Consider the following 20,655-nt stretch of genomic DNA (forward strand, 5'->3'; position numbering starts at 1 on the left):
GCCTCATTGCTGCTCATACTAAGAGAAGAACTCACTTCAAAAAAAAAAAAGAATGAAGAAGAAGGAAATAGTAAGGAAGAAATCAATGAAGAAGATGGAGGAGATGAATGAAGAAGATGGAGGACATGAGTAAGAGAAGGAGGAGAAGAAGAGGGGAAGAGATGAAGAGACAAAGAGAAGAGCAAAAGAGGGAGAAGGACAGCACCAGGGCGGAACTGGTGCTGGGAAGACTATAAGAGGAAGGCGGAGGAGGGCACCAGTGAGCAAAGAGAGGGAGAAGCAGAAGCACTTCGCCCCTGCCTCAGCCCTGACTCCTAACACACTGGTGCCATGTTAGGTACGCTTGTGAGGAGCCGGGTGGTGCTGATATTGGGTGTTCTCGACTCAGTCACGCCGAGAATTCGACGTGACGAGCCCCTGCTTCGGATTTTGGCTGAAAGAGAGGCGGGACAGATCTTAAGTCTGCGCCACCCTTGCCCTGATCGAGCCATTTCAAGCTTTATCAGAACATGGTGTCTTGAGGAGGGGCATGGTTCCTTCATCGTTCGTTATGGTAGGCGTATACTGATATGGTGTATAACAAACGGGCTAAGCAGACGCTAAAGGAGGCTACGGGTTTCAGATCTCAAAAGGAAGGAAAGGAGTCTGCATGAAAGTGATGGCCTCCTGCTTGCCTTCTTATAGGAAGGGCAAAACGAAGAGTATTAAATGCATTCAAGTTTCCAAAAGAATCTGAAGAAAAAAGAGGCGTCCGTTCCATTTCCCCACCTTATCAGATGAGCCGCCGGACATAAATGAGCCTCGTAAAGGGGATTCATTAAGGGCGCGTCTGGGACAGCCAAGCGGTAGGAGTAGATCACGAGCAGATTAAACGGAATCCCTTGAAAACCGGCTAACTTCCTGGACAGGTGGAAAACCGCTCACATAAATGCGGGGTTGAACTAATTAAGCCACATTAAGGGCCCGGGTTTGCCAAAACCCTCCTTTCCAACCCGGAAGTCGGATAGAAGGGTTTTGAGGGGCTATTGTGGGGCCCAATAATTCACGGACCAAGCCCATTTGTCCTTAGAGAGTCCAAAGGCCCGAGCCGAGGAGAACTATGGCCCAAGCTCTACAATGCAGAGCACCAAACATTTTTGTGGTGCAGCCGAGGACAACTCAGTCCTCGGCAGGTCCAAAACCTCACCAAAAGAAGAAGGATAAAACCGGTATAGGGCCAAGCTTAAAAGAGAATCAAAGAATATCCGGGAAAGCTGCTCTCATTGCCATTCAATGCGCTGCCCCTGACAGAGCCGTACTCTTTAGCTTTATCGAACCATCCCCAACAATTCTGGGATTAGACTGATGGGACAAATATCAGTCTTGTAAAGATTGACCCTACACGTGGACGAAGGACAATCAACGCGGACGAGTATAAAAGAAGAAAGTAAGTAAATACAAAGGGGGTTCCATCCCACCTCCGAAAAAAAGAAAGACGACATGGGGGAGAACCTCTAAACAACACCGGACCTCACTGAAGAAAGTCCGTCGTTGGATAACCGGGATAAGACCTCAATGGTCCTCGGATCAGCTCCGAGGAATCCCATCCCATAGGGTGCGACGCCTTAGGGCTTAAATGTTCAAGCCCAACTCCTTTTTTCTACATGAACTCCTCTAAAAACCATGACCGGGCATCGCCCCTTGACCAGCGGCTAGCTTTTCAAGCCTACTCTCTACAAATCATATTGTGAGGGATCTTTCGTGTGTGAGCCCAAAAATGTTAATGGGCCGCAAAGGAATCGTGTCCTTACATATACAATTTAGCTTTCAAAAAGATTTATACAATTTTTAGCACCTTTTTTTATTGTTAAATTGCTCAGATATTTTAATAAATAATTATCCCTTTGGGATTTGCAGCCTCTATATAATAAGAGTGCAAAAGGACAATTTTGAAATGTCCTTACTACACAAGATGGCACTTTGGTAAACACATATATTTCCCAAGAAGAATCTTAAGGGCCATAGTCGTATTTTCATTGGAGAAAGAAAAGGCAAGGATAGTTGCCGCGTAAATATTGTGTAGTATGAACCACCACTGCCCATGTATATCTCTATAAATATATGTTTATGATCTGTCAACGACCTTCAACTTCAACAACCAAAAAAAAAAAGAAGAAAAACTTCAACTTCCCAACTTTTTCTTTCACTTTCTCTTCTATTCATTCCAATCAGACTCTTCTCTACAGAACTAGAGTTTACTATTCCATCTCCAAACCAAAAAAAAAAAAATGAAGAAACCAGGATTCTTTGCTGCCTCAGTTGCCGCAGCTTCTGCTACCATCTCTGCTTCTTCCCCAAGCTCTGTCTGTAATACTACTCAACAGGTAATTAACCTTAAATCTGTTTCTGGGTTGTTTTCCTTTTGATCTCTCTCATTCATTTTTCAATTGGGTTTCTCCAATTTTGCTTTTTTCACCCTTCTTTTTGGTGTTCTACCCTGTTTGGTTTCCTAGAAAATAAGGTTTGGCCTGTATTTCAAGAAATCAATTTGAAAAGGTCATAGCCTAAAAATCCCAACTTTTTTCTTTCCTTTCTTCCTTTCTTCTAGCTTTCCTTTTTTTAAATTCATTTCGCTCTCTCTCTCTCTCTCTCTCTCTTTAAGTTTTCGAAGATTTGGTAATTGATTAATTTTGGTGTTACGTTTTCTTTTTGTCTCTGTTTTTTTTTTTTTTTCTAATCCTAGTTTCAACTTTCAAGGCTAACTTTTTTAATTGATGTAATGATTTTTCAGGGGGCTGAATTGAACAAAAATCATGGAAACTCTTCACATCAAAGGTCATCTTCGACTGATAAATTTGCCCCGAGGTTTGATGGTCTAAGATTCATTGAAACGCTGGTCACTGCTCACAGATAAGCTTCATCATCAAGCTTTCAGGGTTCCATGCTCAGGAGTCATGACCTCTATCCATATTTGTCTTTTATTATTTTAAAAAAGGCAATTCTGAAGAAATTTCAACTGTTTTGGTAGATCAGATTTTAAGTTGAGAAATGAAGGAACTGTAATATTTCAGGTGTTGTGGTAGTTTTTTTTTTACTGGTCAGATCTATGCTTGTTATTGTTCAGAACTCTCTCCCCCTCTCTCTCTCTCTCTCTAATAAATTATATATCTAAGCCTTTCTTTATATCGTGGTGTTATTTTTTTGTTTTACTTTTAAAGGAGAGTAATTTTCAGCATTCAATTGCCAATAAAGGTTGTCAAAGTGATACCTTTAGCAGTCTATGTTATGTGCAGTAGAATATAGAAAAAAAAAATAGTACACAAAAGACAACCATCTATGACGGCATGCAATGAGATTGCCCCAAAAAGACAATTTCTTAGTCTCATTTTAATATTGGGACATGAATAATGACTTTTATAATCTTTTGTTTCACGTGAAACGTGACTCATACAAGAGTCAACAAAAGTAACTAGAGAATTAGGGGAATTGCTATGAATTGGGAATTTGGGGGGGATTGAACTGCTCCAAAATTTGGCAAAAGGTAAGTGCTATGACCAATCCACAACAACCTCAGGACCTCATCCTCAATGAAGCCCCAGAAGACAATTCTAGTTCTCTGAAATTAAACTGCCTGATCTGATTATTATTATTTTTTTTTTTGGAATTTGATTGTCTTCATTCTTAAACTCAGTTGTAGATGATCCCAAATGTTCTTTTTCTAATCCAACTCGGCAACAACCCTTATTTTTTCATATTTTTAATTTTTAAATAGAGGTAGATAATAGGAAAGGGAGAAAGTGAGGTTTGAATCACAAACATGGACACTAAAAAAAACTGTTATTCCAATTTGATTCTGGTGCAGTTTAGTTTAACTTCAAGTTCTTACTCTATTATGCACCATTTCATTGACTTTGCAATACATTTAAGTATGAAAATTACTTGAGGTGCTATTCTGCACTAGGCTGGAATGTGTCCTGAGTTCTTCATGACTAGAGCTCTCTCTATAAATAGTTAGGGGGATCTTGTTTCAATGATAGTAGAATGTAGAATCTCCAATTCCTTATGCACTCAAAATAAAGGAGTCCTGGAAATCCTCTAATTCCTTGTGATGATTAAACGAGCATTAAAAATCTAAGGTTTCGATATTGAAACTTCCATGATGCCAAAACACCTGTTTAGTCAGACAAACATCATATGATATGAATCATAAAGTCATGACTCATGGGCACAATTTAATGCCTCATTCTGAAAAGCATTGTCAACCATTCCGTTAAGATTTTGATTGAAAACGGTCGGACTCGGAGCACATCCCCCCACTTGTTCAAGTGTGCAACTTGCCTTTCACACTTCACATGCATTGTTTTATTTTTCTACTTTCTACACACCACCCATCTAATCTATTCCTACAATAATGCGATACGGCGCCCAAAGAAATTGATGTTAATACTTTAGAGTTACACTTTCTGTGCTTACCTTTTTGTTTGATTGTGTTGTTGATTTTTTTACAATTTTTTTTTGTTTGGTTTCTTTCGGTGGCCGATTTTTCTCAGATCCTTTTCATACTTTTTCCTAACGAGCTGTGCTTTTCTATATTAACACCAAGCACTTTCCTGCACTATGCAAGGTGTGATTGATGAGTAGTATGTGCTTTGTTTGCCTTTCTTTTATAATTGATTTTTTCCTTTTGGATAGGAGGATTAAAAGTTTGTAAAGTTAGTGGAAATGGAAATGGAAATGGAGTGGCACGCATAGTGCTACACAGGGACAGCATTTATCTTTCCAAATGACCACACAATTAACTTTTCCTCAAAATCAGATAAGAATTTTTTTTTGAGGGGGAAAATCAGATAAGAATTAGTTTGCCAAGGTAAGTGAAATTAGATAACTGAACCATTTTGTTGGTAAAGGAGGTGCATCAGCTTCACCCATTCGAACTAGTTGTGGAGCCTTGATTTAATTTCAAGGGAAACATAATTTTTTTTTTTTTTTTTGAGGGGTAAGGGAAACATAATTAACATACCCATTTATGCATATACGTGCATATAAACATATACTGTTTAAGAGTTGAGAACCATATGAAATATAAAAAACCATTCACGTTTTTACCAAGTGATATTTTACACTAAGAATCCATAAAACAATAACGTATTCATTATTTTTTATTTATCTGAAAGGATTTATTTATTTATTTATTTTTTCAAATTTACACTCATGAATGAAATTATTTTTAATAGGTAGATGGGCACCCAAGTACAATTTACATAAATCTATGTCATTATGTAATTATATACCATAGTTTTCTTGGCTATTACAAAATTTTTGTGAAGGAGGATAAATTATCATATAAAGAATTTGAGGTCTTGTTAGCTTGTTTGTCTTTAATATAAATTTTAAAAGATAATACGTTCTTCTCCCCCACGGCCCTGTTAAAACTCTAATTTTGTTTTGTTTTTGTTTTTGTTTTTGTTTTTGTTTTTGTTTTGTTTTAGTTTTTGTTTTTGCTTTTGTTTTTGTTTTTGTTTTTTTGTTTTTTGGTGTTCTCTACCTTCCCTTGTCTTTTTACTATAAGTTTGTAACCTTAATTAGAAGACAATGATAAAATGGGAAACATTTTTCTTTATTTTTTTAATGAATTTTGATGTATAGAAGAGATAATATATTATTGATTATAAGTTTGTTAGAAAAAAGTGTATTTGGTTATAAATATGATAAAAATTAATATAGCAACAAGATATATATAAAATAATTCATCAAAAATTAAGAAAAAAAAATCAAATTATAATCGAAGAGGGGGTAACTATCATAATATAACTAGTATATAACTCGTGTATATACACGGTACAATTAAAAACAATTACAATTACACACATACATGAGTTCAAATTATACATAGTGTAAGAGTTACAAAATTTTTAAGTCATAGATATATACATGAGTTTTATTCTTTTGTTATTATTATTATTGTATACAAATGAGTTTACTTTTCTTTTTCTTTTTTTATTTATTGGGTTTCTGATAGTTTGATTTATTTATATTAGTTTCTTTGTCTTTTGCACAACATTAATTCATCTAGAACAAAAATTTTAAAAACTTAAATAGGACACATTGCGTGAAATTAGACAATAATTGAAATCCAATTTAGAATCTAATTAGATTTTTTCTTAACTTTGGCTTTAATTTTATATATATAGAGAGAGACTATTAGCTTTGTTTTTCCATAGTTGTCATTAAAATCGAAATATTATGTACAAGAACAAGTACACCACTCTATAATTATGTTGGTAGATATTGATATTTTAGTCTTTTATAATTATTAACATAATTAAAAAATGTTTAATAATTTTATGAAGTTTTTTTTTTAGGAAAAAAAATTATGAACTAGATATGTCAAATTACATTATGCTCATAAAAATGGTTCTATACTTCTATTTCAACATTAGTCTTTTAATTTTACGATTTGTGAAGCCTTATAAATAAATTATAAACTTGTTTGCTAACAAACACATATAATCAATTCTAAAATATTCATTTGTCTCTTGAGAATCCAAAGATGAGTTAAGATTAAGCAACTAAATTGCATGTTTACTAATCAACTATTTAATCCTTGTAATTGTCATAGAAAATATCAAATTGTTAATGATATTCAATTATAAAGTCATCTTGATGATTAAAAAAAAAAAAACACCCAAACATTTTTTTAGGTGGAGCTACATGATCCAAATCTCCAAAAACCAAATTTCAACATTAGGTCAAAAGAAAAGGGTCATGTCTAACACAGTCATAAGTCTTTTTTTTTTTTTTTTTTTTTCTCTGAATTAAGATATTTCTTTTAGGGATTTTTTTTTTGTTACAAAAAAAGAATGAAATTTTTGTTTCTGTTTTGGGAGGGCCCAACGACTATAGTTTTGGGCAAGGTAGGCATTTTTATTTTTTAATGAATCGTTATTTGGACCTTGGGCACTAGAAAGCATTGATTTGTTGAGGAAATATAATGGCATTTTTTTGGGGCAATTTTTCAAATCTTGTCATGAGTTTTTGCACACATGCTAAGAAAAATTTAATCTTGAAGTGGTAAAATTTTCAAAATCAGATTTAACATTTTTTTAATGATTTTTGAAAGCCGAAAAATAGAAGAAAAAAAACATAAATATTCAATAAAAAAAATGCTCGAAACGCCGAATCAATTGCTGAAAACCATCTCTAAAATCTTGGAATGAATTTAGGAACACAATTTGGGCCTTATTTTTATTTTTTATTGGGCCATGGCCCTTTTTGGTCTTATAATTGTTCTAACCATATCCCTTAAGATATAATTTTTTTTTATAAAAATCTTGGTACATGATTTATGTAAACGATAAGTCATAATTTATTTTGACAATGAGGTTCTTTTTTGACTAATGACAATCGGGCTCACCAACTATTGATGGTACACATTTAACATATAACATATTGTTCCGGAGCATTGACATAGCAATTCATTAAAGAAATCTCTAAAACCCAATGAGCTTTTAATTATATATATATTGATTGATAACATTTTGACCGGCGCATTAACACCAACCTTTCCACTCTTTATTCCCTTCTATTTTAGAAAGACAACACAATATAAATAAAAAAAATTAAAATTTTTGCACCACTAGATGCATTGCTTATTGGTTACGTTTCAAAACCGTACCTAAAAATGCACAGTCGTGCAATTGACCCCAAAAGAGAATGATGTAATGTCCTTAAAATGGTCATGATTTAATTTGCACTTATCAGAGACCAATTTTAACCAGTTAATTTCTAGTCAAACTTCAGCATCAGAAATTAATCTAATTAAAAACTCACCCAAAGCTCTCTCTATATATATTCCCTCTAGTCCAATTACCTTGCTTCAGAACAATTCAACTCAGTACTTTTCATATATCTCAAACATAAAGCTACACTCAGTATGTCACTTTACATATGTGAAATTAAGAAAAAAAATTAAAAGGTTGATTTATGAATGTCACAGGCTCACAACCTAGCTAGGAAACCAGACCAGAGGGCATGCCAAAAAGTGGATATATAGGAAGGACTTGTTAGAGAAATTGACAAAAAGAAAAAAAAAATCACAGGTTAGACAGAATGGAAAGATATTTTAGGACAGGGAATGAATAACTAAACCAATAAATAGTAAAAAGTGGCAATATATTCTCATAAATTTCATCCTTCAGAACCAATGGAATAATAAGAAGACTATGAAGCCAGCAGTGATGATTAGCAATGTAGAGTGTGTCACAGTTGTATGAACTCCATAACTAATGTCATCGGGATCAGGTCCTACATCAGTGCAATTTAGACCAAGCTTTCCTTCCCTGCACAGGTTGGAAAACAAGCCTGGTGGGTATTTTCCATAGAGGTTGATGTAGCTGAACATGGTTGAAGCACAATCAGTTGTCAAGTCATTGATGGCATCCGCGAAAGGGCAAGCAAAGTCTTTCAAAGCGTTACAGCAAACCACAGGTGGGTATTGTGGTCCTTTGCACCGGGCTGTGAGGATTGTATAGTTCTTGTTCTCAAAGTTTTCAGTGCATGCTGCACATAATGAAACATATATAATTTCATATCGAAACTCTTCCACGTCTAACTCAATCATGTAAAAATGACATTATAAATTCAGAGTTAACACTCTCTTTGTTTTAATTTCTTTCTTCTTCTCTTTTACTATTAATAAAAAAAGTTCTTTTTTTTCTTTCATTCTTTATGGTTGCAAAATGAAAGAAAGTGTAAAAACAGATTGTTGCAGGCACTTTTCTTATTAGAAAATGACATGTATATGGCATGACATGGTGCTGATCGTAAATAATGTATGAACCCTCAAAGCCATAACTTTTAGCATTTTTTTTTTTTTTTGGGCTTCACAAAAATATATTGAATGCTATGCAGAAAGTTTTAGAATTTCCGATAGAATTGAATAGATGCAAATCATAAAATAGGCAAGAAACAACCATATTTCTACATCCTCTTTCCCATCTTCTTAAATGAGAAAATAAATTTTATAAAAAGCTCAAAAATCTGAAGTACGAAAAGAAACAGAAACAGATTAAAAAAAATGTTACACCATTTATTAGGAATCAATGCCATTATGACTGTTAAAATTTCAGACATCAGCCTGCAATGTGATACGTTGATCAAAGAGAAATCCAGGAAAGAAAAGCGGCATCGACAAAAATTAGAGCACATTTTTCATTTTTTCAGTTGCATTACCAATTAGCATAAAAAAAAAGAAAAAAAAAAAAGGAAGAACAAAAACAGTAGGCCACAAGAGGAAAAAGAGATCAAAGTAATACCCTTCTTGGCCTGAAGGAGGACACGGCCGGTGGATTCATCACGTGACTCAAATATTTCATCTGCAACATTAAAAAAAAAAAAAAAAACCCAAATTAATGTAATTCAAGAATTCATAATGAAAATGTCAAAAACCCCACACACACACACCCAAAAAAAAAAGGGAAGCAAAAGAAGATTACCTGAAAGGAAAGAGGAATTAGAAGAGGCCAAGCCTGTGATAAGGAAGAAGGAGAAGAGGAAGAAATAAAGAAGAAAATGACTCAAAGATGCCATTATTATTTTTTTTTTTTTTTAATTTTTTTGGGGGTTTTCGATGGTTGCTTGGAAGATCGGGCTGTGGAGGCGACAATCTCCGCCTTTCCCACAAATTCGGCAACACTTTGTAAGGTTTTTGTTTGAAGGAGAGAGTTGCGGAAGAAGTGCAGGAAATGTGGTGGGAAAAAACCGCGTAAGTTTTTATTGTTAGGGGCAAGAGAGAAAGAGAGTCACTTATTATTGTATGTGAAATTGTGAATGTTATTACTACAACAACAATGTAAGACGTTGGTTTCTTTAAGGTTTAGATTTGGTACCACTCAATCCAGTTGTCCATTTCTGGGTTCATCTTGCCAAATTTAGTAAGTGTACATTTTAAACTTTGTTAGCATCTGCATTGTTGTGTGCCACTCACTTGCACTCCAAAATCTAACTTCCACTCCAAACTCCAGTGCACGTGACACGCACATGCCGAGGCCTCATTCAAACTCGATTTTGTTGTCACTCCCAAACAGAATTCAATCTCAGACCGATGCCCACTGGAAAATACAAAAGCAATCCTAATTGCATACATGCATGTGGTTCAGTCAGTGAGACACAGGTTTGAGAATGAGAGTGACTTTGAAAATTGGGTTTGAATGAGGCGGCATGTGCGTGTCACGTGGACTGGATGTTATATTTTTTTGGGGATGGGCTATTTGGCACTGTGATTAAAGTTCAATTCATGTACTTAATAGTCTAAGTTGATGAAAATAGAGGATGAGGAGATCTAATTTCAAACGACCAATACAAAGTTTAGCGGGTTTTAGTACATTTTATACATGGCAGAAACTTGTTATGCACATCTTTACACATGCGGAAAAACAATTGTAAATCGTGACTTTATTTGTAAAGGTGTGTGCATTAATATGTATGTAATAAACACTAATCTTTAACTAACATGTTGGTTGATCTAGTGGTATGGGCTTGGGCCAGCATGATTTAGAGTATGGATTTGAGTTACCCCACTAGCAACGTGTTGCAGCTCTTTATATCTCATTTGTAAACTGTTTACCTAGCTCATTAGCGACTTTGGTGTAGAGTCTTAACCCGAGAGCGGTTAGAGTGTTACTATAGTCTTACTCAGGTAGAGAAGCCACATTGATCGTCCCCTCTAACTATTTTTTTTATTTACCAAAAAAAGAAAACTACTGTTTACACATTATTGGTTTTTGCTCCAAACTTGTTCTACTCAAGAACAATTACTACTGATCCTTTTTGCCTGGTCAAGCTATCACTTGTCAAAAGATAATACTAGGGGGTTTAAGTGACAGTCATGGTATATGAAATTAAACACTAACAAGAAATTGTACAAGTGGTATCAGCATTAGATGCACCAAAAGAAAGCACCACGACATACGGTTTGATGGATCATCCAAGATAACAAAGGTTCCGATTAATAACATTTCACTCTGGCTAGTCTATGAATACCTACACGCTTGTTTGCTTCCCGATTAGAATGGGAAAGTTAAAAAGCTTGGAACTGATTTAGGAGCTATATGCAGTCATCAACAATTGGTTCAATAGGGAGTTGGTCCTAGAGCCATTCGTTAACTAATGAACTACAACGCACAACCTCCACGTTCAACTCAAATCTCTTAAAAATTTATACCCAAATTGGTTGCTAACTTAAGACAATCTCTCCCAGTTCATATTAACATTGGCACAGAGAAGTCTAAAACTCACTAAAATTAATTTTTGGCCCCAAGCAACACAAAAATAGTCCTAAACGTCCTCTCACATCTCTGCAGCTTTGGCACATTGACTTTGGCCAAAAACAGAGCAGGTCATCCGCAAAGAACTTTGCACTTCCATAATCAAAAGTTTCAATTTTGAATTAGTTTACCAAGGTATCAGATTTGGCAAAACTAACTTTCAATGTACTTGGAAGTAGACAGCACAAAGTATCAGCAAAAGTAAGTGTAAGACCCGTCTAGATGGAGCAATAATTATATAGTCCTGGAGCACTATGTAAGAATTTTCCATCTAGATGAGTGTTTGAAGTTGGAGGGCCTGACACCAAAAAAAAAAAAATTATGGCAGGGGCACAAACCACACACCCCCCCCCCCCAAAAAAAAAGCCACGTTTGAATGGAATTTAATTTATACGTGATGTGAGCATCACTGGTCAATTAGTGTGCACCATCATCTTAGGGAGTCTGACAGACTTGGTAATAGGACTTGATGCCAATTAGTGTGCACTACCAGAAAACAATCCCCTTCGGAGCAATCACAAAGAGTTCCTTCAACATCAAAGCCATGGTTGCACCAACACCACAACAAAGTGATCAGTATGGCTGCTATCAATCTCATTCTTGCCTAGTTGGTTAACAGATATCTCTGCTGTGTCTTACTTTACGTGTGATGGACCTGCCCATTCGAAGACGCCTAGTGGTGAGTGCTTCTAATAATGCCACTAAAGCATCTTCTACTGCTTCAGCTCGTTTATCCAATCCATAGGATGTAAACTCTGGGAGAAGTTGCAGCTCAGAGAGGAGGCCAATGGCTGCTGCGGCTGTACAAGTACGATCCCAAGATGGTTGGGGCCTGCCCTCAAAAGAATATAATTTATTACCATTTACCAAGCAAGTTTAATGAGTACGAAGCTTAAACATAGATGGAAAAGTGACGAATGAACAAAGAAACAGAGAATGGAAGAATTTTAAAGTCCCGTTTCACTTCTCACCGAAGCTTATGCATAGCAGATGCTCCAGTAGCCAGAGAAATACAAGGAAGGTCTTCTGCTCCCCAAATTGACTTTGCATGTTCCTGCACATAGAATCAGTATGTTAATAAATTTCTCAACACTTGCTCATCATAACGAATAAATAAATGAACTTTCAATAGCAGAAATCAAATATTTGTCTACAATTTTTCTGTTTAGTTGAGTCGTCAGCTTCAAATTGTTCCTTGGGGGTTGTCCACATAAGTAAAAGAAGGTTGGACAGTTCTTCAAAGTTTTTTATTTTATTTTATTTATTTATTATTTATTTATAAATGACAGTTCTTCAAAGTATTAGTCTTTACATCCCTATAATATTTGTCCATTGCCTCCAAAGGTAAGAATAATTTTTTACACTTCCACATAACCTTTGTCAATTGTATTTTATTACAAGAAATATGATTAATTTTTCTCTTTTCAAGGCAGAAGTAAAAAATGTAATATTGAAAAGTAAATATTGAGGTAGGTCAGAAGGTGAAATCGTGAAACTCATTTTTTACTGGTTTGCCAAAAACTTGTGCATTTCAAGTGGGACAATAGGGAGGAAGTATTAAATAAATGCTTAGTCAACACTTTATCCATGTTAACTATATGCAATTCTAATTAAGAAAAAAAAAAAAAAACTATAAACAATTCTAGAGAATTGATCTGTGGCCTCAAAAAAAAAAAAAAAAAAAAAATCATGTTTTGATCTCATTGGAATAGCTGCATACCATATATATATATATATATATATATATATCTGCCTGCGCAGGCAAAAGACATATTAGCATAAATTAAATTCCATAGCATCATCCAGATCTAGGGACAATGTCCCTATAACAGCATGGAGGCCAATATTCAAAAACTATAAACAAAACAGAGATTCCTGATTTTTAGTCTCTCTGTTCCCCAGAGGCAGATATCCTAACCATAGGTCTGATCTGCTTTTCATCATAATCACTAAGACTAAAACATAAGCATAACTGTAAAAGAGACACCTTTAGGGACTGACTAATAAGTAGTAGCATCTTGCATCATCTATGGCCAAACATATGTGGCATAACTCACACAAGAAAATAATTGTATGCTATTTGTTAATGAAAAGTGTAAACCCAACTATTCATAACATACATGTTAAACAAAATCATAGGAACAAAATATTGCTTTATAGGGTCACCTTAAGACGGCTGAACATTGCATTTGAATTGCTCCAGGTACCATCAATTAGAATGAAATTCAGAGTTTTATCTCCATTTGTCTGTGCAGTAGAACCAACATGAAAATTACCACCTTGTTCAACTGGAAGAAGAAATAATAAATTTCAAATTAAGACACCCAAAACTACATCAAGAAAAAGGTGGCAATCAATAACAAGTTGAATTATGTTGTTATGCAAAGAGAATGGCATCTTTCTATTATTTTTCCATTAACAATGGATTGAGGATTGGCTGAGGTTTTCCAAGATTAGTGCCCCCCCTTTTTCATTTTGCGACAAGTAGTTTTACTAAAAGAATGCCAAGGGGCAATGGCCATGCACACTACAGTACTACACTAGTAAATGACAGAACTGCTGTTTGTTTTTTCTTCACAAAATTATTCTCTTTCTATCACTCTGTTGTTGTCACAATGGATTGATGATATCATATGGATTCTCCCACATTAGAGCTTTTGTGTTCCTGCAAATTTTCTGTTGAGCATGATAATGCTTTCTTTTCTTCCATTTCAAAGTAGCCAGTTAATTAAAATGAAAAAAAATAAAAATAAAGAAACAAAAAAAGAAGATCTAATTGTCCTGTTTGGTTTCAGTTTAATTGGCTTGTCATGTATTTAGAAAATGGATGGCCTAAGGCTGCAGCAATAAAGGCAGATGGTATAGATTAAAGGATCTGCAAGGTCATGGGAAAGCCAAAATGAACATGGGTGTATCCTGAGAAGTGTCATGATGGACAATGACTTAAACAAAAGAAATTAATTCAGATAGAACATATCAGTAAGACAGGAAGCAAGCAAGCAACTCAATATTATTGCCATACAAATTTTTTGAATTAAACATTATAAGTTTTTTTTATAAGTATTTTATTATTATTAAACATTATAAGTTAACTCAGCTTAAAAGAACATGATAAATAAAACAATCAGTAATAACTGATCGTCCTAATTTTTCACGCGGTGCATTCATATGGTGACTTGGTGAGACATGATCAACAAATTTATTAGTTTCTGCACTTTTAGTTTCTGTTCTAATGACTATTAATTCATGATAATCCCAAATATAATTCAAGATTTGCAACAGTTATATGTAAAAGCCACAAAAAGAAATCTAGCAAAGTACATTGTGTTAAAAGTAAAGAGTACCATCAATTGTGTGCATTTCTGATCTGCTGAAGATTCTTGACCAAAGGCTTCCTGAACAGATTTTGATGTGGCATTCTTGTTGGGATAAAGGCACCAAACATTATTTTTTCCTGAAAATTAATATAATATGGTCAGAAGAAGTGATACCACAAGATTAAAATGCAATACTATTACGGTGTGAAATCAACATGCTCAGAATGAGGTCAATCAACTTTAATATATTAGCTTAGCTAAATGCCCATCCTTAAGATTCAACATGCAGTTTATTACAACCATAATCAATGAAACAATAACATTCAAACAAGCAAAGAAAATCACATCAATGACTCCTCTGCAATTTAAAAACCATTGTATCAGTAGCTGCAAGAACAAAAGAATAATATAAACTTTTGTGAGAAACAATGGTTTTTACCAATTATGGCAATTACCAATTTAAAACAATTTTCACAATTAAGTCTGGTTACTTAATTAGCCAATTGATTAATTGCATGGATAAAACAAATTCCAATAACTCATGCACACAAACACATCGAAGTGTTTACGGAGAGAAGAAAAACCCACAATAGGCAAAAAACTCTCTGGGGGCCTATAGCACCAAATCAATCCACTAATAAGGATAGTTGCGACACATTAAATTTACAAAAACTCCAAGTTCTAAGTAAGAGTAGATGTATCCGAGCTCCCTGCTCCTCCTAGCAACCAATTGTACCCTTTCTCCTTACTAGCTTTCGATTCCTCAAGTTGGGACACCAACCACAAGTCCAAGCACTTGAACAATTCAAGGCCACTTGAAGATTTGTAGGGATTGCTCCTGTGATTCCTAGCACCAAGCTTCAATCAAAGATCACTCAAGGTATCTACCATAGATGGCTTGGGTCTCCTCTCAATGGATATGGCAATTGAAGAGGGTAAAGGTGTGAGGCTACCATGGGTTTTTTGCTCTAAGGAAATGGGTAGCTCAATCAATCTTCAATCTGAAAATTGGGGTTTAATATGAACACATATGAGATATTAGAGAGGGGTAATTGAATGGGTACAGCGGGGAAGGAAAGTAACTGAATTCTCTCAAGTTCTGAAACTCACTCAAAGGAAAGTCAGACTAGTCTCAAGCAAAACTCTCTGCCCAACGATATTTTAAAAACTTCCATTTCACTCGAAATCTGCTTGATATGCCATTTTCACTTGAGCGAAATCTTGATGCAGCAACTCCACTTCCAGCAATTGAACCTCTCATCTCAAATACAATTCAGGCTAAAAATGTACAAATACATGAAATCATTTGTAGAACAATACAATGAAATTTGGCATGAAATATGCCAACACTAGAAATCCAAACATTCTGTATGAATAGTTGAACGTGTTTCAAGTAGGAAACTCAATAATGAAGTGTTGGATGTATGAGGACTTAAATAAAAATAAAATTTCACCACACTGAAATTAGAACTTACTTTGAATTGATATTAAAAGCACAATAAACAACTTCCATATACAAAAGTTACACATTTTAACAGTACCATACTGCCATCAACTAATGTAAAATTTCATAATCACAATAAAGCAAGAAGACTGCAAGTGACCTGCATGTTTGAAAGTGTTCCACATGATTTCTTCCTGTTCAGTAATGCCAAAGAGGCACAACGTTGCAGCTTCAACACCAAATACTTGCCATAACAACTTTCCAGTGTTGTTCTGGCGAAGGAAATCCTACAATTTTTAGACTGTCAGTCAAATGAACTTTGAAAGATATTATTGCATCAACTGATACACAAAATGAGCAGAAATAGCAAAACCTTTGGATGCATATACAACCAGAATCGCATTCCACGCCATAGACTGCAGGGCATGACTCTAGAACACATACAGTCTTCAAATGGAAGCCAGCACTGCATAATTATGAAAATATGAAACAATTTTGAAACTATGAAAATGCATTTTATCCTCTTCTGATATGCATCAAACAGATCTTGGCCCTCAAAAATGCCAAGCTACCAACCAAATTATTAAAGAAAATCGAAAGTAACACCCAGCAAAATATTGCAATGATTCTATACAGCAAACAAATACCTTCTGACAAAGGTAACCCCTACTCCCAAGCAAGCGACATGCTATTTGTCGAGCTGAAAAAAATTGAAGCTTTTTTTCAGAATCTCCTAAAGCCTGATATGTTGCTCGGTGCTTTTTGTCCTCTTGAACCTTAAAATCGCCCTGGAATTTAAAGTAGAATATTACAAATATGGTTTCTACAAATCGGAGCAAACCCAATAGAGCTAGAAGTAAACAGTGATTACTGAACCACCAGTGACCATGGTTGAAACACAGAAACTTCCTTTTTTTTCCCTGTAAGACAACTCTTTCTTTAACAAAATTAAAGTCGACATCATGTGTGTATAACTATGAGGAATTTGAACTCCCTTTCCATTGATCTAACACCCCTTATGGCAGGTTCCAGATAGAGGTGTTTGGGAGTAGAGGATCATTGTACATTGTGAAAGACAAACTATAAATGAATACTATTGTCTAAACTCTTCATCATACATGTATAGAGTTGGTTTTTCAAAAATTACACTTAATCAATTGATAAAAATCCAAGATTTCAAATAAATGCAAGTCCAATGTTTCATTTGCTTTGGTTTCCAAAAGGAAAAACCCTACCTCAGCTATAATTTTAGATATGTAGTTCAACATAAGCAATATGCTAAAAATAGTCATGAAATCAAATGTCAAATGGAAAATAGATATGCTTGAAATATTGCTTGATGATTATAGAAGGAAATAATAACACTGAGACAGCCTCTGCACTTATATACCCATTTTATATTAGAAAAAGTATTAATTCATAGCTGATTCATCATCTATTCCATGATCATAATTTGCAAATAATGTAGCCTATATAACAAATAAAAAAAGAACAACAATTGACATAGAAGTCTTATGACATTATGGTTTAGAAACTCAATAAATGAGAAATTAGTTACAGTTGTTTAAAGGTTCCCACAAAACTAAGCCGAAATGCTATTAACATAAGGATGAAAAATGCTGATAGAAATTCCATCAAATCATCACCATTCTTCTATTTTCCTGGTACCCACCTCAATTAATTAGACCCTTTTGAATTGATGTTTCTGGTTAATTAATAAGTAAATAAATAAATGAACCCAACAGATTTATTCTTCTCTTTTCCTCCTTTTTTTTCAACAAACAAAAGTGATGCTCAGTGTTCTCCAACACCCAGCTCGAATTTGTGAGTACTTCTTTCCTTAGCTTTCCCAGAAACCAAACAAAGAATTAAATTAAATTTATTAAAAAAAGAAAAAAACAAAAGAAAACAAAGTTGAAGAAGGACCTGGAGCTTGCCACCGCTACCACCAAAGGTCATGTGGGCGTCAATATCTATCTCCAAAGCCTTCATTTGGTCAACGATATCGGTGACCATAGTTGGCAAAGGAGAGTTGGTGCCCCAGGCCTGCCACTCCTGCAATGTAACAGACCCATTGGCAGGAGAGCGAGAGGCTGAGCTTGACATGGGTCTGAGGAGGAAGAGGGTTATTCTGGGTTTAGAGTGTATAATGTGGAAGTGGGTCTTTATTTTGAATGCGAGAGACGAAGAAAGAGAGTATTTGAATGCGAATGTGAAGGCCCTAGTGCTAGTACTACTAGTTGTGGAGGCGATGATGAGCATGGTCATGGTGTCCGTCACTTTAGCATCTTTGCCTGTTTGACTGCGTTTTTATTTTGTGTACAACCTACAAGGAAATCGTCGTTGTTTGCCTTTTCCAAAAGAGATGGCATTTTGTTCGTTTCTAAAAGTAATTTTAGCAGCGAGAATTGAGCTTCTTAAAGCGCACTGCATCGCCTTAAAAGAAAGGAATTTAGTACTAACACATTGACAAAATTCGTCACCAAAAGTGTTTAAGAGTCTAGCTGTCCACTGGGTTCACGGGTTGTGGGTGGCATAACAGGAATGATGGCCAACAAGCCTATAAGAGTGATAAGAGGTAAAGATGTAGTAAATGGGCTGAGGAAGCTCGAATGAAAGAATTAATAAGTCAATGGGCTGACATGGCAGGAACACCAGCCAACAAGCCCACGGAGGTAATAAGAAGTAAAAGCAAGACAAGGCTATAGCAAACACAATGAAACAGTATGGTAAGATTAATGGCTAAAAGCCCTATGACCATGAAGAAGAGAGATAAAAACATGGGTCCAGCAGGCTATGGAGACAAAGGCTTTCGCCTGGACAATACCTAACCTAGGAAAGGATAAAAGGAAGGAAACATAAGCCCAAAAGCCCACGCATCCTTCACGGCACAAAGGATAAGCACAAACTAGTACGCGCAGCAAAACCAGACAACGCAAGAGTAGTAGAAATGGTGTGAAGGCCAGAAGGAGACAAACACAGACGAAGTAGAATTCACATAAAGGACCAAGGCACCACCTACTTGTACCCAACCAATACATGGGAGGTGGGCCATGGGTCAAGGTATTTAGAGGGTGTAATTTGGCAGTGGAGAGAAAGGGGGTCTATTCTGGGGTTTCCGCCTTAGCTTCTTTGGAGGAATGTCCTGCTGGGATAACATTTCACCCAAAAGAGGTAAGTGTGAGCTATGACCACTTGATGCTTGCCATAAAGGTAGGTGGTGAGGTAGCTTAATCCTTATCCATTGGGGTAAAACAGAAACAGAGAGAGGTAAGAAATAAGACAAGTAATTTTGTTTGAAAATGGAGAGTGGTACAACCAACACTCTCTGGGTAGAGGTAATGATTGGGCAACCGACAGGGTAGTGGGTAATTTTGGAGAGATGCCGACAAGAAGCCAAAAACGGTTGAGGGACAAAATGGGTAAATTCTATAATGGAAGATGGTATAAAATGGGGTAGCCATGAATAGTAAAAGTTGGAAAAGAAAAAGAAGAAGCAAGAGGTAAGAAAGAATAGGGAGGAGAAAACACGAAGAGAGAAAGAAAAGATAGACAGACTAAGCAAAAGAAAACTGAAGAGAAAATAAGGCAGTAGGAATAGAGGCATGCATCAATAGACCACATTTTCTCTCCCTCTTGACATACCCACTCTCTGAAGGTTGTAAATTGAAGCTCAAACCACTTAGGCCCTTTCTCCAGAGTGAGTAACTTATATGGCAGAAGCCTCTGTTAAGGTTACCTGCCTTGGAGATTGGTTCCCTTCTTGGATTTGTCTTTGCTGAATGGCTTAGTCCATAATCCAACAAACGAGTTATTTTGGTAATTATACTTATCAGGATTATTTCCTTATTGCTTGACTAGAAGTTACTAAGTTGTTTGTCTTTTTCTGCTATAATGTTATTTCTGTTTGATGTGTTATCCTGCTATAACTCTATTAACTTTATTCACGGTGTTAGCTTTATTTAGCATGTTTTATTATCTTAGTTATCCTACTGTAGCGTATTCCCGCCATAATACTTGTAACAATCACTCCCGCTATGACCACACCTTATGTCTACCCTACAATACTCATGTCAAGACACATCTACATTGGGTAAGCCTGACTTGTGCACAAGCTGGCTTGAAGTGCAATCCTAGCAAGGCTAGTCCCAACTCTCCTACCTTAGATTAATGGGCCATAGTGTAGCAAAAAGGGTTGAGGCCCAACAATACGAAAAAGCCCCCACAATAATCTAAGAAAATTAAGTCAAGAACCCATGTTTTTATAGAAATTGAACTAGATTTATGAGAATCTGAGATTAATTTCTAAAAAAAAAAAAAAAAACCTCCCTTTATATCATGCTAGGTAAGGGGTATTTGCTACATTCTAAGCATCTTAATAGTTTGACAATACTCACATAATGAACTCATAGGTATATAAAATAAACTTAGTGAAACAGTTTGCTATCTACACACCTAGCACAACCACAATTAGATTTTAGACACTTTTACTTCCTAAATATAGATACCATTTAGAGGCATATAGTTGATTCCAATCCACCAATTACTATGATATTCATTGTTTGTGGTTTATTAATTGTGAGAGACTGCG

The 20,655-nt window shown here is 35.4% G+C and overlaps 2 protein-coding genes and 1 long non-coding RNA gene across 3 annotated transcripts; 1 reads left to right on the top strand and 2 right to left on the bottom strand.

Annotated features, from left to right (window-relative positions):
• Positions 1-1,963: 1,963 nt before the first annotated feature.
• LOC115977979 lies at positions 1,964-3,162 on the top strand. Its single transcript, XR_004088616.1, has 2 exons — positions 1,964-2,363; positions 2,771-3,162. It is a non-coding gene; the product is annotated as an uncharacterized LOC115977979 (long non-coding RNA).
• A 4,952-nt stretch (positions 3,163-8,114) lies between these two features.
• LOC115978204 (GPI-anchored protein LLG1-like) lies at positions 8,115-9,839 on the bottom strand. Its single transcript, XM_031100219.1, has 3 exons — positions 9,474-9,839; positions 9,294-9,353; positions 8,115-8,538 (listed from the first exon to the last, which is right to left on the bottom strand). The coding sequence occupies exons 1-3, from the start codon at positions 9,565-9,567 to the stop codon at positions 8,174-8,176; spliced, it is 519 nt and encodes a 172-aa protein (XP_030956079.1). The 5' UTR covers positions 9,568-9,839; the 3' UTR covers positions 8,115-8,173.
• A 1,834-nt stretch (positions 9,840-11,673) lies between these two features.
• Positions 11,674-18,448, bottom strand: LOC115975753. The gene is made up of 8 exons (XM_031096702.1): positions 17,991-18,448; positions 16,712-16,852; positions 16,438-16,530; positions 16,225-16,351; positions 14,648-14,757; positions 13,470-13,550; positions 12,275-12,357; positions 11,674-12,135 (listed from the first exon to the last, which is right to left on the bottom strand). The coding sequence occupies exons 1-8, from the start codon at positions 18,330-18,332 to the stop codon at positions 11,916-11,918; spliced, it is 1,197 nt and encodes a 398-aa protein (XP_030952562.1). The 5' UTR covers positions 18,333-18,448; the 3' UTR covers positions 11,674-11,915.
• Between the last annotated feature and the right edge of the window lie 2,207 nt (positions 18,449-20,655).

The sequence above is a fragment of the Quercus lobata genome, chromosome 2, assembly GCF_001633185.2.
Source record: "Quercus lobata isolate SW786 chromosome 2, ValleyOak3.0 Primary Assembly, whole genome shotgun sequence".
NCBI classification, from domain to species: Eukaryota; Viridiplantae; Streptophyta; class Magnoliopsida; order Fagales; family Fagaceae; genus Quercus; species Quercus lobata.

What these genes read in the sequence shown, in the direction of transcription:
- LOC115978204 (XM_031100219.1), bottom strand. Translation starts at nt 9,567, where the DNA reads ATGGCATCTTTGAGTCATTTTCTTCTTTATTTCTTCCTCTTCTCCTTC. An exon ending in TAATTCCTCTTTCCTTTCAG is followed by an intron (nt 9,354 to 9,473) that starts GTAATCTTCTTT and finishes TTAATGTTGCAG; the next exon opens with ATGAAATATTTGAGTCACGT. An exon ending in CCTCCTTCAGGCCAAGAAGG is followed by an intron (nt 8,539 to 9,293) that starts GTATTACTTTGA and finishes CATTATGTGCAG; the next exon opens with CATGCACTGAAAACTTTGAG.
- LOC115975753 (XM_031096702.1), bottom strand. Translation starts at nt 18,332, where the DNA reads ATGACCATGCTCATCATCGCCTCCACAACTAGTAGTACTAGCACTAGG. An exon ending in GAACACTTTCAAACATGCAG is followed by an intron (nt 14,758 to 16,224) that starts GTCACTTGCAGT and finishes ATTAATTTTCAG; the next exon opens with GAAAAAATAATGTTTGGTGC. An exon ending in TCTGCTATGCATAAGCTTCG is followed by an intron (nt 12,136 to 12,274) that starts GTGAGAAGTGAA and finishes TTTTGAGGGCAG; the next exon opens with GCCCCAACCATCTTGGGATC.